A 15,973-nucleotide genomic window follows, 5' to 3' on the forward strand; every position below is an offset into this window, starting at 1 on the left:
AAACATCTAATTTCCTACTGTTGCAAAATGTGAGGTAAAAAAAAGAACAAAGCAACTAATCAATATGAAACTTTCAAAATATGAAACAAATGCGCAAGTTAAATCTTATTTAAAGAATAAATATGCAAGTAAATTTGTACTTAAAAATAAAATAGTCTTCTCTCTCTTTTCCTCTGTATTAAATAAAGCGTTTGTGTGTGATTTATTCCTATTTTAATAACGAAAAAAAAGTTCTTGTATATTATTTTTATTTTTTTGGAACCCTTTGAAATGAAGCTTCATAATTTGTGGAGTCATTTTTTTGTGGACTGTTATCCTCATCTTCATAGTTGCTGTTGTTTCATCACGTTTCGGACAACTCTTCCTCTGCCCTTCTTCAGGTGATTAAGCATGAAGGGATAGGAATGCTGCCCAGTAATTACTGCCTTCCATAGTTGTTGTCTCACCACGTTTTGGCCAACCCCTCCTCTGGCCTACTTTGAGTAGGATTGAAACCGTTATCTTCAGACAATGCTCATCTGGAACTGTAGAGACTCGATGCCTCTATCTACTGTGCCTTCAGGGCCTGTGAGGGAGTGGATGAAGTCGTTGAGTCTCTACAGGTCTAGGTGAACATTGCCTGAAGATAGCAGTTTCAATCCTTCCCAAAACAGGCCAGAGGATCAGTTTACCGGAATGTGGTGAAACCACAACTATAAAGATGAGGATAACAGTAATTGTCAGTTCGATATAAAAAAAACACCTGATGAAGGCCGGAGGGCAAAACGGCCGAAACGTTGTGACGATTACAACCAAGATGAGGAAGTCAGTCCGACAATCTCAATCAATGAAAACACCTCATCTCAAAAATACAGACAATTACTATTCAATCGGTGTGGACCCGACATTAGGATTGAATGGCGACACCTAGAAAAGCGTCATATGAAACTGGCAAGACTCGCTAACCATCTAACCTTCCTGTACAGATGTAGAGACTTAAAACTCATACCAGCAGGGTTGACATTACAAACAACAGTGGATTCCAGGAAGGCACGTAGAGTCGCGGAAAGGGCAGGGCATGCCCTCGTTCGAGAAAGGATCCAACACACCTGCTGGAATAAACAAAAACTAAGGAACGAAATCTCCGACACCTTAACATCGTTCCTTGTCAAAGTGACTCAAGTGGAAGACAGGGTGAGAATCCAATCAGATCTGGATAAGTCGTACAGACAAGAATATGAGAAGGTCAAAGAACGCCAAATCAAGAAGCTCACAAAGCTCAAAGACCAGAGGAATGTAACATCAAAACACCGCTCACCTGTGAAAGCGGTCATCAACCTCAGCAGCTGCCAACTGAGTCACTCAGAGGAAGCAGTACTAAATAAAGGTCTCAACTTTGCAACAACAACCAAACGCGTTCCATTCTTAGATATCATAACACACATGGAAGATATAGCCTTGAGAATCCCATCAACCCAAGGTGATGAAATAAGATGGAAAGTGAGACAAGTACTCGAGAAAGCCAAGCCTCCTAAATCAAACATCTCTCGGGAAGATAGGCTGGCTATAAGAACCCTACAGAATGACAGCAGTATATGCATGCCACCCACTGAGCAGGTACCTTGTGGATATAATAAACCCATTAGCAGGCAAGTCAGCAACACATGTAAAGAATTCTGCCCACTTCACGGAACTAATCAAGGGAGCACCCATCAGTACAAACCAAATGGTAAGCCTAGATGTGGTTAGCCTGTTCACTAAAGTCCCAACTAGTGAGGCACTAGCAGTAATTCAAGACAAACTAGCTGCAGACCTCTCCATAGAAGAGCGCACATGTGTACCATTGCCAAACTTAATGGAAATGCTGACATTCTGCATAGAAACAACCTACTTCAGAATGGGTACTGACCTATATTGGCAAGAGGAGGGGCTAGCTATGGGCTTGCCATTATCACCAGTGATGGCGAACATATACATGGAATACTTCGAAGACATGGCCTTAGGTTCAGCTCGCTTAAAGCCAACCATGTGGCTAAGATATGTTGATGACACCTTCATACTCTGGCCCCATCAGGAAGACATCTAGGCTCTCCTAGACCATGTGAACTCAATAAGACCATCGATACAGTTCACAATGGAGAAAGAAAAAGATAACCAACTGGCCTTCCTTGATATACTCATATCATGCACAGAGCATGGGTTTAAGACATCCGTATATCACAAGCCTACCTTCACCGGACAATACCTTAACTTCAACTCCCATCACCCATACAGTATCAAACATGGAATCGCACGCTGCTTACAACATCGAGCAGAGACAATAAGTAGCGATAACATTACATACCGCCAAGAAATGGTCAGGTTGAAGAATACCCTCCGTAGTAACAACTACCCCGATAGCATACTATCCACCAGACATTTTAATAGTATAAGAGAGGAGAATGAAACCCAAAAACCTCCAACGGTCTGCCTACCATATATACGAGGCATCTCCGAAAAGATTCAGAGAATATGTGCCCCCTACAACATCAGGACGGTATTCAAGAGCGAGTCAACACTCAGACAACACCTGGTACGAGTGAAGCCCCGCATGGAGGAGAACATGACCAAAAACTGCATATACTCCATCCCATGCAGTTGCAGAAAGGTTTACAAGGGTGAAACATGCCGCCCCCTTAAAGTAAGGGTGGAAGAACACCGAAAAGCGGTAACTAAAGGGGAGACGGAAAAATCGGGTATAGCCAACCATGTCTGGATGGAGAGGGAGGACCATCGCCCCTATGGGATGAAGTAAAAATAATAAACAGAGAGACTCACTGGAAAGTGAGAAAACTTAAAGAAACAGCTCACATGCTCGGACATAACAACCTACTGAGCAAACCAAGCATAGAGCTGAATGCAATTTGGACACCTCTGATAGAGAGAGAAAACCTTGAATAACAACATAGGTTTAACATTAACAAAAATCAACTAAGAATTGTCCTAGTGACATATGGCCGAGTGGTCCTAGACGTTGTATCAAAGTTTACAGTTAGCCAAAGGTGCTGAGTTCAATCCTGAACGAAGGCAGTAAAAAGTAACATTCAAAACAGAGAATCAGCATCTATGTCCCAGAGCCTAGCTGGAGTCCGAACACGGTACCCCCGTAATAATAATAAAGGGTTGGGTTCGAGACTCCTAACAAACGGTTCCCCAGTTCGATATAAAAAAACACCTGATGAAGGCTGGAGGGCAAAACGGCCGAAACGTTGTGACGATTACAACCAAGATGAGGAAGTCAGTCCGACAATCTCAATCGATGAGGATAACAGTTAAAAAAAAAAAAAAAAAATGAATACCGAAAAAGTTCTGTCCATTTTGATTAGCTATTGAATGAAGTTGAAATATGTATGAAATGCGTGTAGCAATTGTTTTCAAATTCAGATAGTCAGAAGTAGGAACATCAGATGTTATAAAAAAAGATGCGCACTGTGTTATAAGTCAGACAGCTGTGAAAAAGATGGAAGTGTCCAGAGATCTCGTTCAAGACTGTTTGCTTTATGACTTCAAAGTGAGCTTATCAGCAGCTGCATCAAGTCGCCACATGTGTCAAGCGTTTTTGTATGAAACTTTCAACAGTTATAGACATTGGTTGTCTCCTCAGGATGCTGCCCCTCACACCATAAGATCGCCTATGCACCCACACAAGAGTATGCTTTGTTTCTGGACTGGTCATCAAATGGTTCATTATGAATTGATACCAACGGGCCAAGTGGTTACTGGAGACCTATACCCACAGCAATGTCCACAACAGGCATTGTGCTAGGAGGAGCTAGCACTGGTGAATCACAAAGGTGTTCTTTTCCTCCTCTACATTGCCAGGCCACATGTTATGTGAATTGTGAGAGATACCATTCAGCAATTTACTTGTGAGATTTTGTGCCATCTACCTTATTCACCTGACCTTGTGCCATCTGATTATCACCTCTTCTATTTCCTGGATAATCATCTTTGTGGGAAATCCTTCACTAATGAAACAGACACCACAGCCTTCTTTGAATCCAAAATCTCAGAATTCTATCACAAAAAGATTTAATAACTGCAGACATGTTGGCAGAAGGGGCTGGATGTTGGATGGTGATTACTTTGAAGACTAAATATAAGTCACGCATACTGTGAATCGTTCTCTTTTCTTTCTTTCTTTCTTTTTTTTTTGAAACAAATAGAACTTTTTTGGTTACCTTGGAGTTACAAAAATGTTAAGAACAAAGGAATGTTGTATGTGTTCATTAAAAGTGAAATGTTCTTTTTTATTATCAATTATTAAGTCTTTTTTTTTTTCATAAAAATTAAATTTGCATTTGTGATTATTCTTTCTTTCTTTATTAATAACAATTATTATTAAGATTAAGCCTCCCTTCTTTGCTCAGCAAATTAATTTTGTATATGTGATTATTGAAATGATGCAAACACGTACGTTTATTTCTAGGTTTTATTTTTTATTTTTAGGTTTGGTAGAAATCGAAGAAGGAACAGTTGAAGAGATGACGATGCATTTAGAATCTCATACGATCGGGCGGCTGACATTTGCCAAAGAGCCAATCACGAAAAAGGCAAGTGCTTTCTTATTTTTTTACAACCATGATATTCTAGTGCCTTGCTAGATTAATTTTTTGCTAGACCATTCAATTACACCCTTGATACTGTGATGATGACGATGATGATGATGATAAATGGTTGCACATACCAGTTTCAAATGCCCTGCAGTGTCTGGCGGCTATTTGCAAGCACTGTAAAGCACATGGCCAATATTAGGATTATATGCTTATTCATAATTCTTGTGCTAGGAGACTCACCTATTTAAAAGACAAGTATGACACCGATGGAATGGACGACAATTGTAGAAAACGTTGCTAGTCAATGCGGCCATACCATTAAAGTCTCCTGTTCTGCACAGATCTTTCTGTATTATCCAGATTTATTCTTCCTGGGGTCGTCAGATCCAGGCTTGTCTTTAACACTCGATTACACATCAGTTGAATCATCAGGTCAAAGGAAAAAAAAATAACTAATAAATTAAAATTGAAAGATTAAGTGGTGTTTTAAGCAAATTTGTTGCTGTGGACTTTCTTTTTGCTTCCTCAATTTGAAGTTTTTAAATTGACGTTAACACTAGAATATTTCAATTAAAAGTCAAATATGAACATGTAAAATTATAGAGGAATAAAAGGCGAATCAAATGAGGTATAGATTGTTTAAACAGTTACATTAAATTTAGCTTAAATTTGCAGTTTTTGAAAAAAATGACAAGTGCGGACTTTCTTTTTGCCGGCACTGTATATATATATAACTCGATCACCAGTTCTGCTCAGACCACACCACAAGACCACTTGACTCATCAGCTTTTATCTATGACCATAGACCCTTTGATAAGTCAGTTTTTATCAGCGAAAGTAAGCATAACTTCTGTGTGATCTTAAGTGGCTCACTTTCTCAACATGGAACCTTAAGAATTGTCTACAAGATGGTATCCCATTGTCTGGGTGATCAAATCTCCAAACCCATATTTTGCACCTTACAGGTCGGTTGTCTGTAACATGTATAACATGCACATGCATTGCCGTGTGAAATCTGACAATTCAGGCGACTTGAATTCAGAGAATTCAGAATAGTAAAGGATATAATCCTTCTTGTTGCTAACGGAGTTGTGTCCCCTTATTAGTCTTTTACGTGACAATTATGATAATGATATGATGGATGTGTAATTGAGTCTTAAAGACAGGCTTAGATCTGATGACTTCAGAGGAAGATTAAATCTGGATAGTATAGGGAGATCTTTGCAAAACCGAAGACTTCATTGATATAGCCACATTGAAAGAATGAATCGGAGTTCTTGGATTAACAGAACAGTTAGGGCAGCAGATCCGGTTCACAGGGAAAGGTTAATGGAAAAAAAATTAGAGGAAATGAACTTAATAGAAAGAGGGATAATAAATACCTGGCCAGAGATAGATTAGTTTGGAAGTCAATTTTTTCAAAGGCATCCAACATGTGTCAGCATGTAAAATAGACCTTAAACTGAACTGTATGATGAATGTGTAATGCAAGTCTTAAGTACAGGTTTAGATCTGATGACCTCTGAGGAAGATTAAATCTGGACATTATAGGGAGATGTGTGAAGAACACGAGACTTTAATGGTATTGCTAAGTTGAATGAATGGATGAGATTGTTTTAGATGTAGGTCAGTTTACAGGGGAGGACCAAGGCAAACATGGAACAAAGTGATAAGGCTGGAATTGAGAGTTAGGGGGATAGATATATATGTGGCTAGAGATAAGTTAGTGTTGAAGTCAATTTCTCAAAGACTAGCGGGGGTACCCGGCGTTGCCCGGGTGTTTAGAGGTGTGTGTGTTGGAGGGGGGGTAAATCAAAACAAAAGAATAAGTGAAGTAATAAGCCTGTTTAAATCTATAAATATAAAAGCGAAAATGTGTGTGTGTGTGTGTGTATGTTCGCTTTTTGTGTATGTCCGCAAAAGGCTTTTTTCGCCGGGCTTCTCAGTCGGCTCACTCCTTAAAACTTTTTATATGCTGTCTAAATAATAATATCTACGAGTTACGAACGAGGGTTGCATGTGTATTTAATTTGCCCGATTTCACACATTATTTTTTCCAGATTTTTAGATTGCCGCGTGTTTCTTTCACTTTTCAGTATAAAAAAAGCAAAACTGGATTCGAATCGGTAGCTGCCTTGTCCATGGCCGAGTCGTCTCCGGAAAGCGATGTAAATGTTTGGTCAATGTCGGCTTTTCACCGTCACATCAGACAATTGCTTTCATCTGGACACTCCCCTAATAAACGGGGGAGCTGGTTTTCCCCAAAGTTGAGTAAAAACAAACAAACCAGATTTTGACCTCATTAAAAACTGTCCCACAGAAAATATTAACTACGGCTTCTATTTGACCTCATTAAGTGTGGCCACCTGTCAATTCTCTTCCTACTTAAATAAATTCAAACGGCTTTCAGTAACTCTTTCTTGCTGGCCGAGCGGTTAACGTGCCATGTTTTTTTTCACATTTTAGTTTCCAACTTCGCCTCAGGGCTTCGGGTTCGATCCTACCTACCTACCAAAATTTGTTTTAACTCCCCATCCGTGTTTCTTTCTGATGATTTAAGCACACATACCTCGAAACACCCGGGCAATGCCGGGTACCCCCGCTAGTATTATATATAAAAAAATCAATGTTAAAACTTTAAAAAATCGGAAAAACCAAAAAAAACGAACGTGATGCAAACGAATGATGTTAAAATTTCTTTAAAAATCTGAAAAAAACAAAAAAAAAACACTGTACGCGAAAAATGGCATAAATAACCCTATTTCAATATTAAAACTTTAAAAACCGAAAAAAAAAAATTATCCGATACCTCGGATCGAACCTGCAATGTGAAGGTAACAACGCTGCCACTTTGACCACTGAGAGTGAATCTGGGTCGCTTTTTATAATACTTAAACTAATTCAAGGACCGGCGTCTTTTGCGCATGCATATTTGCCTAGATTGTCATGAAGGAACGATTTTTTGCTACCCCTCCCTGTAAAAAAGTGTCCTGTTGAGGGTGAAGGAATTAACGTTTTTAGCCAATTTTTCGATATTTGTTGTCTGAAGGTTCGAGCTTCAAAATGATACCTATCTGGTGAAAATCTGTCACCTATGTCGAAAGTTTTGCGAGACATACAAACACACACACAAACACACACACACATTTTGCCTTTTATATATATAGACTAGCGGAGGTAGATCAAAACAACCCTGTTTAAAAAAAAAAAGTTGGCCGGGTGTTTGGAGGTGTAAAAGAAAAAAAAAAGTTTTAGTAGGAAGGTAGACTCGAACCTGAAGCCTTGATGTGAAGGTGGAAACTAAGGGGAAAAAACCCAGACACCTACCTATCTCAGCCACGAAGGGAGAGGAAGTGAAAGCTGTTTTAATTTAACGTTTATAAAGTGAAATTGACAGGTGCGAGAAAGTTAAGTCGCGTGATGTTTGACCTTATTAAGGTCAAACTAAGTTTCGTGCTGCTGTTTCCCCCGCCCCAGCATTCGCTTTTCGTATACTGAAAAGCGTAACAAAGACGTGGTGATCGAAAAAAAATCTCGAAAATAGCGGGCAAAAGTCGAGCAAATTAAAGATAGACACGACCCCTGTTCTTAACTTGTAGATATTATGATTTAGACAGCATATACAAAGTTTTAAGAAAGAGTGAGCCGACCAAGAAGCCCGGCGAAAAAAGCCTTTGGCGGACATACAGAAAAAGTGTACACACTAACACACATTTTCGCTTTTATATATATAGATGTTATGAAGGTTTAATGTATCTTCCAATGGATAGAAAGGTTTTATCTGTCATTTCAGAAAAAAAGTTTCTGTCACAAAAAATCTACAATTACAAAGAAAAAGAAGTAGACAGATCAAGAATAATCCAGAAAGTCACAGAATTTTTCTAAACCTTCAAGAAAGATCAAAAGGGTTCTAGAATATTCTAATACTGGGTGGCGCTAATTCAGAAATTGTTGGTTTGTCGAAGTGATAAATCCAACCTGAGCTCGGGCATAGTTCCAGAATAATAAATTCATCCAAAAGAATTCTCTTTAAAACCTCCCGTTAACAAAAGGTAATTTCTTTTGAAATATTTCTCTGGCTAAAGATACCATAAATTAAAAAACTTGAGATTTATTTTTTGTGGAGAATTAAATTAAATTCTAGTGGATGCTGAATATTCTCCCATTAGTTTAGTTACTTGAACCGAGAGATTTTTTTAAAGATTCTAACCGTCCCTTTAAGTGCAATTATTTGTATTTCTCTTGCACTTGGTTCACCGGGTATATTCGGCAGACAGATTTTAAATTCGTTTTTAATTAGCCCGGTTGCTCCTATAATGACTGGTATGATTGATACCTTCTTAAGATTCCAGTTTCTTTTCATATCGTACGTAAGTCCTTGGTATTTTGTTATTTTCTCCCTCTCTGCTCTGTTAAGGCCAGTATCATTAGGGACGCTTACTTCAACTAGGGTTGCCACATTCTCCTTCTTGTCCCATATCACTATGTCAGGTTTATTAGCTCCATTTTCTAGGTTTGTAGCTGTAGGAATTTCGTAGTCATAGTGGATGGTGTACGACTTATTTCCAACTGTTTTTTCTGGTAAACATGTTGCCATGATTTGCTACTACATTGGATATTCAGGTTTTTACAGATTTTCCAGTGGAGATATTTACACACTCCATTGTGTCGCATTGTATAATAGCCGTCGCCCAACAGGACTTTACAACTGGGTGTCAGGTGGCTCACACTCTCTACTTCTGTGTGTGTGTGTGTGTGTGTGTGTGTGTGTGTGTGTATTATTTAAAGACTAGCCTGGGTGCCCGGTGTTTGGAGGTGTGTGTTGAGCAAAAAAAAAGAAAAGTGGTAGTAGACAGGAAGGCTCAAACCTGTACTGCGAAGGAGGAAAAGAATGTGAAAAAGAAAAGTAACATCTTCACTGTTGTGCCCATCGCCAAACCGGAAGTGGTGTAAGTTTAAATTAAGGCTAGTCAATCGAAAAGATCGATTGATCATCTTATACTCATTGCTAAATATAAGGTCGTCACTTGTAGGGGGTTTGGTTTCCTTTGAACCTGGTGGGTGTAGTTACATGCTGTAGGAAGTAAGTGTCCCTGACACACTCCACAAACCTGACAGTTTTTAAAGATTCAAAACAAAAAAAAAAAAATAAATAATTAGTGCTTGTTAAGATACATGTGGATTAAAGCTAAAACAACAGTACTTGTCATGTCGAAAATAGTAACATACCCAAAAATTATGAAAAATCATGAAGAAAAACAACTGCTATTGTATTTTTTAGTAAAAAGAAAAAAAAAAGTCTATCGGTTAAAACAAAACGCCAGCCATTAAAATGACTAAAAGGGAGATAAGTATGTCTCTTGTATTCACATAGGTGTTCACATGTAGGGAAACTGCCATTTCCTTCAATTTTTCGTAAAAATTACTTTTAACTATAAACAATTTTCTACCTTATGAATTTTCGTAATTTTGGGATGTATTACTATTTTCGACATGACAATTAAATAAGTACTGTTGTTTTTGCTTGCAACAACATATTTTTAAAAATCGATCTGTCGACTCTGTCTTAACAAGTATGGCCTCAAAGTTTTTACATAAAGACAGATGATATTGAAGGTTGAGAACCGATTTTATTTACTACCAACAATTTGTATTAGGAGAGGCAAAGTGTTCGTAGAATGGAATGTGATTTAACAAAGGAGATGAATGTTCGTAAAATGTTTGTAGGTGTTTATGAATTGACAAAGAATGAATGTTCGTAAATTGTGTGTAGGTATGTATGAATTGAAAAGGAATGAATGTTCGTAAACTGTTTGTAGGTATATATGAATTGACAAGGAATGAATGTTCGTAAAATGTTTGTAGGTATGTATGAATTGAAAAGGAATGAATGTTCGTAAACTGTTTGTAGGTATATATGAATTGACAAGGAATGAATGTTCGTAAAATGTAACTTATCTTTTGGACGATGGAGAGAGTTAGGGTAGGCTGGTCATCGTGCTGTCGGTGATGCGTGTCCTAGCTTGTAACTGGAAAGCGAGTGACTTCTTTCATCAGCGCTAGCAGCCCGGCGTCTTCGTCGTCTTTCTCCTCCACGCCCCTGGTTCCCTAAAACCCCTCGTTTTATAGTCGCAAACTGGCTCCCAGTGACTGTGATATTTGAGGTGTTTATTTTAGGCGCGGAGCTCTGCCATTGGTCGATAATTATTTTGTGGTTATCTTATTTTTTTCTTCCCAAGCGGAAGCGATGCGTGGACCCATGTGCAAAAGACGATTTTTCATTTTGTCTCTCATGGTGGATGCGTTAACATCCGGTTCGCTGCTAATTCTCATCATGTTCCCACACAAGTACCTAATATTTTTTTTTTGTTCTTTTCAGATTGTTCGGAATTTTGTACGAGATGACGACACGTTGAAACAAATCGTCTATATGCGAACGAGCAACACAGAAGAAATGACGAAACACCTCGAGATCTCTTACAACAAATTATAACCACAAATCAAACGCTTAACAATTTCCTTAATTAAATCGAATCCCCGGAGAAAGGATCTAAACATGTGATATGGAAAGCTTTTACCTCGTGTGTGTGTGTGTGTGTGTGTGTGTGTGTGTATGTGTGTGTGTGTGTGTCGTTAATTAATCGGGAATAAACGAGATTAGGTGAAAATGTTCAAGGTGTTTTTTTTTAATGTGAATTTTAGAATAAATACGATTAAAAATTGGAAACTTGACATTATTCATTACTAGCAGGACCCGTTAACTGACGTTGCCCAGTGGAAGCATACTCCTCCCGTAAAAAATTAAATTACAGTTGTTGATGCCCCTCCCCATGGCAAGAACGGCTGTCGGAATAGAAATCCCCAACCTCCGCAAGTGGATTACAATGCAGAATGCAGGTATTCATATCTTAAAAAGTATCTGTCTACGCGAAATATAAATGACTTTGTCTTAATGAGTATACTGAATAACATATAAAACTCGTTATTCTCAAGGAAGTTGAGGAGTTTGACATAATTTACAAATTGCTCCGCCTTGCCAAAATAAAATTTTTTAAAATATACGTTGTAGAAGCCATAAAATGTAAAAAGTTGCATAAGCCGAAAAGGGGAAAAATAACAAGAAACAAAGACCTCCCACTCCCCTAAAATAGGTTCCCTGTAAACTGAACTATGCATTATTCCCCCCCCTCTCTCCATAGAGGAACCCTGGGCGGATGATATGAAAATCACTCTGTCTAAAGTGCATAACGTAAAAGTGGTCAATGTTTATTACTTTCAAAGTATATAAGGAAACACACGTAGTCAAGAAAGAGAGGAAGAGTCTTGTTTGTTTTGTGGGTTTTTTTTTTTGTTATTTATTTTTTTTTGTTTACTTGCCTCCCTACGAGGACAGAATTAGACATGAAGTCATTTTTATTGTGTGGGGTAAACCAGCTCCCCAAAACTCTGTTTAGTAACACAAATAATAAATGTATCGGTCATGAAGGATTTCTCCCTAACCGAGACAAAAAAAAAATGAGCGCAACACAACCGCCCCACCGTTTCCAATACAGAATTTTAAAAAAAAATGATTTGTGTACGTATTTAGTTCATAATGGCCATAAGAAAAAAACAAAACAAAAAAAAAACAAAAACAAAGGTACGTATACAGTTTAATCAATGCGTATAAATGTAATTATTGGAAAGAAGTTATATTGTATATACCCGTTATGGGATGTAGTTCTCCGAAAAAAATGTCGCTGAATTTGATCGCGGTATCATAAATTTTTTTTTTCGCTGTTAAAAAAAAAAAAAAAATACTTGATCAAATTAAGTGTTTCTTTTTCTTTTCTTTTTTTTCCAAAGAACGGTATTTCATAACGGATGAGTACAACATAACTTTTATTCAACATTTTCTTTTTTATTGTTTTGATTAACCTGTAAAAGGAATATTTTGTCAAGTGTTTTTAAGACAGAGAGAGAGAGAGAGAGAGAGAGAGAGAGAGAGAGAGAGAGAGAGAGAGAGCAGAACAGTATGTCATTGTTTTGTGTTTTAGCAGGGTTTGAAATAAGAACGAATGCGTGAAATCTTTTTAGAGAGAGAGTGAGCGAGTAGATGACAAACTAAGCCAATCGGTAAGTTTTTAATGGGGGTTCTGTGTAAATGTATGCGAACGAAAAAGTAAACAATGTACATGTGTCGTGTTTATATGGGCGAAAAAAAAATGGCGTAATGCTTGTCTTGTAGACGTCATGATGTGCGTAATACTTGTGCGTTAAATTTTGTGTAAGGTATTAATTCTGGAATGAGAGAATTACAGCTGGCAGCCAATAAGAAAGGGTGGAAGTTGTATAGGGAGTAATCATTATTTTTTAAATCTGCGAATTGGAAGTGAACACTATGTATATGAGGTTATGATTCAGTTAATAAGGATGTAGGGACAATACAAGGCTACTGTGTGTAGTTTTACATGGTGTATAGTGGTGGTGGTGAGAGTAGTTATGAATTAGAGTGAAAAATAGGAACTACTTCCTCTAATGCTAATGACGATAGTGATGTCACTCTTAGGATTAAATCTAGGGTGTTAATATGACGAATGAATGTGTCAAAAATGTCGTTCTATAGTTACTTAAGATAGTGCAGACATAATAGTTTTGTATGTGTCATCTGTTGTTGCAAACCTACGGTATTTTGGTGCAGAGGGGAAAAAACTGTGCTCCTTTTATTATATATAGGGATTATATTTTTTTCTTTGTTATAACAACGCAGAGGATTTATCTTTGATAGTAACCCCCCCCCAAAAAAAAGAAAAAACGATGAACTTCAGCCGTCTTGACCTTTTGGTTAGAAGCAAAGTGTAGTATCTGTTCCAATACTATGCTTCACCATTTCTATCCTCTGTCAGTGAAAAAGAAATCATTTTAGACTGAAGAATCTACTTTTTTTGTCCCAATCCCGAATGCTCCATTTTTTGGGAGAGCTGGATTTTCCCCACGTTAACAACTGACCTTGTGTCTAACTTTAATCTTGTGAGGAGGTAAGTGAAATTATTAACTATCCTAAAGCATTAGGATGGCTTGAAAATGGGTGTGGGGGGTATAATTTTATGTAAAACTAGCAGGGAGACCCGAAGTTGCTCGGGATTGAACGATGATCAACGAATGTTTCACACTCATATTTTTATCATCAAATTGAAATCAGTGAAATCGCCCATTTTTTTAAAATCAAATCGATTGATTGTCTACTTTATTGGGAACCCATTGCGATACACCTGGGGGAAGCTTCACATCCCTCCCCGTAGTGACTTAGTTCACAATACATTGTTGCTTACATTGCACTGTAGAGAACCTACTATTGATTTTATAAGATTATTTTTTATATATAATGGCTTGCATTAAAGTTAAAAATGCAAAAGTCAAGTATCATGGTTTAGTTGTGCTCTAAACAGAAACATTAATTTTGAACGCGCCCCTGTCATATCAAAGAACCTACTGTTAATTTTATATGCTTGTGAGGTGATAATGGTTTGAATTTGAGTTTAAAATTAAAAGTCGCGTATCATGGTGCGATTGTGCTTTAAACAGAAACCTTCATTTCAAATGCGCCTCTGTCATATCAAAGAACTCACTGATGATTTTATATGTCGGGCCTTTCTGCTTGTGTGGTAATAAAACTTCACAAAGGCAATTGTACTATTAGGTTGTGTAAGGTGTAAACTTTGGTCAAAATTGCTTGTTCCTTCTTTCATTGGATTATTTCGATTATCAATACTTATCAAAGACATTCCAATACAAAATTTATTTGCAAGGAAGCATGAGAAGCTTCCTCCCAGTGCATGCGATGGGTCACCAACTAGAGCAGGCAATCGATCGATTTGATTGAAAAATGAGCGATTTCACTGATTTCGATGACAATAAAAATATGGGCGTGTAAAAGATTTGTTGATCATCATTCAATCCCGGGTAACATCAGATCTTCCTGCTAGTATTATATATATATATATATATATATATATATATATATATATATATATATATATATAATCTTATTTGAAAAGTCAAACTTCTACACAGTAATCTACTGTGTGTGATAGTGTTCTATAATATATTTCGAGGAAAGTCTTCTTTGTTAAATGGCGGTTGTTTCAAATCTCATGAAAACTGTGTGAAGTGAAAATTGAAGCTGGGTGCTATATCGCAATGAATATCTCAGCAGTAAATATAATCAAGTTCTTGATTTATTAATATTCTTGTGGGGGAGGGGTTGATTATAAATTTACGTGTGTTGTTCATTTTTTAGTCAATATTACCTATTTTATTATTTGTTTCTGTTTCCATATCATGCCAGTTAGCTAGTGTTTTTTTTTTCTTGCAGTAGTTTTATTTGGATAATTCATTTAAATCATTAGAAATTTTGAGAGTATTATAACGATATTTTCTAACTATCACATCAGTTTTAAAAAGCATAATAGTCACAGAGATTTACGGAATACATTTGGTAAAGTTATGACAGCAACTTAGTCATCAGCATCATATCGTATGAATTCGAAGATTCTATTGTTGGCATTGGTTTCTCCGATATTTTTCTAGTCAGAATTATTTCTAGAACGACATTGGTAATTACAAGAAGGATCACATGAAAGTTGCCTGCATCCTAATTGAAAGTGATTTTTTGTGGAATGAACTGGATTTGAACTTGGAACACCCAGGTTGTCAGTCTATGTTGTTAACACCTGAACCACCGTCATCTTCCACTCATTTAGTGTACATGATCGATTCGTGCGCAACCAAGTAATTTGCTCGACGAGTACAGTCTGATTTTAGCAGCCTGCCAGTCTCCTAAGCCGGTTACAAAAAAAAAATTATTGCTTGCATTATTGTAGCATAGTGCATATGAGTGCGTGGGAAAGAATCAGCTGCAGCAGAGGATGGCTGGCTTGCGAAGAGATTAGCAACAGCAGTAGCCGAAAAAAGGCACATATGCAAATTAGGAAGTGTGTGCGAGAAGAAAAAAAACAAAGAAAAAATACACCTTGTGGTCGGGCGAAAGGAAGTCGGTGTCGAAGAAAATGGGCCTGTAAAGTTGAGGACGAGAATGGCATATGGTCGGAGGAAGAAGAAAAGACTTTTTAGTGGTGTCGAGACGGGAAGATAATGGTACTAAAAACTTGAGTTAAAAGAGAAAAAAAATGCCGACTCGGATTTTTATTTATTTATTTCATTTGTAACCAGCAACATTACATTATGAACGAGAAATGCTCTTATTTAAAGAATCTTTCGGGCATCAGTATTATTGAATAAGCTTCCACAGAGGTAAACTCTAAGGAAACGTTGGCTCAGATTCCTTTTTTTTTTTTTTTTTCCTTTTTTTAACAAGGGGTCACCACTTATAAAGGCCCGAAGGCCACTCGAGGATAAGG

At 37.4% G+C, this 15,973-nt stretch overlaps 1 protein-coding gene across 2 annotated transcripts in view; it reads left to right on the forward strand.

Moving 5' to 3' along the window:
* LOC145291265 (peroxynitrite isomerase THAP4-like) overlaps nt 1-12,336 on the forward strand; it is a 48,250-nt gene extending 35,914 nt beyond the window's left edge. Inside the window, exons 6-7 of one of the 2 annotated variants that reach the window (XM_080136878.1) lie at nt 4,468-4,571; nt 10,954-12,336. In XM_080136878.1, the coding sequence (XP_079993004.1) occupies nt 4,468-4,571; nt 10,954-11,067 (218 nt within the window). In that variant the 3' untranslated portion in view covers nt 11,068-12,336. The remainder of the gene's footprint in view (nt 1-4,467; nt 4,572-10,953) is intronic. The other variant, XM_080136877.1, reaches the window with a different exon arrangement.
* The last annotated feature ends 3,637 nt before the right edge of the window (nt 12,337-15,973 follow it).

This window comes from Euprymna scolopes, chromosome 12 (assembly GCF_053919585.1).
Source record: "Euprymna scolopes isolate OS-2025 chromosome 12, ASM5391958v1, whole genome shotgun sequence".
In the NCBI taxonomy this organism is placed as follows: Eukaryota; Metazoa; Mollusca; class Cephalopoda; order Sepiida; family Sepiolidae; genus Euprymna; species Euprymna scolopes.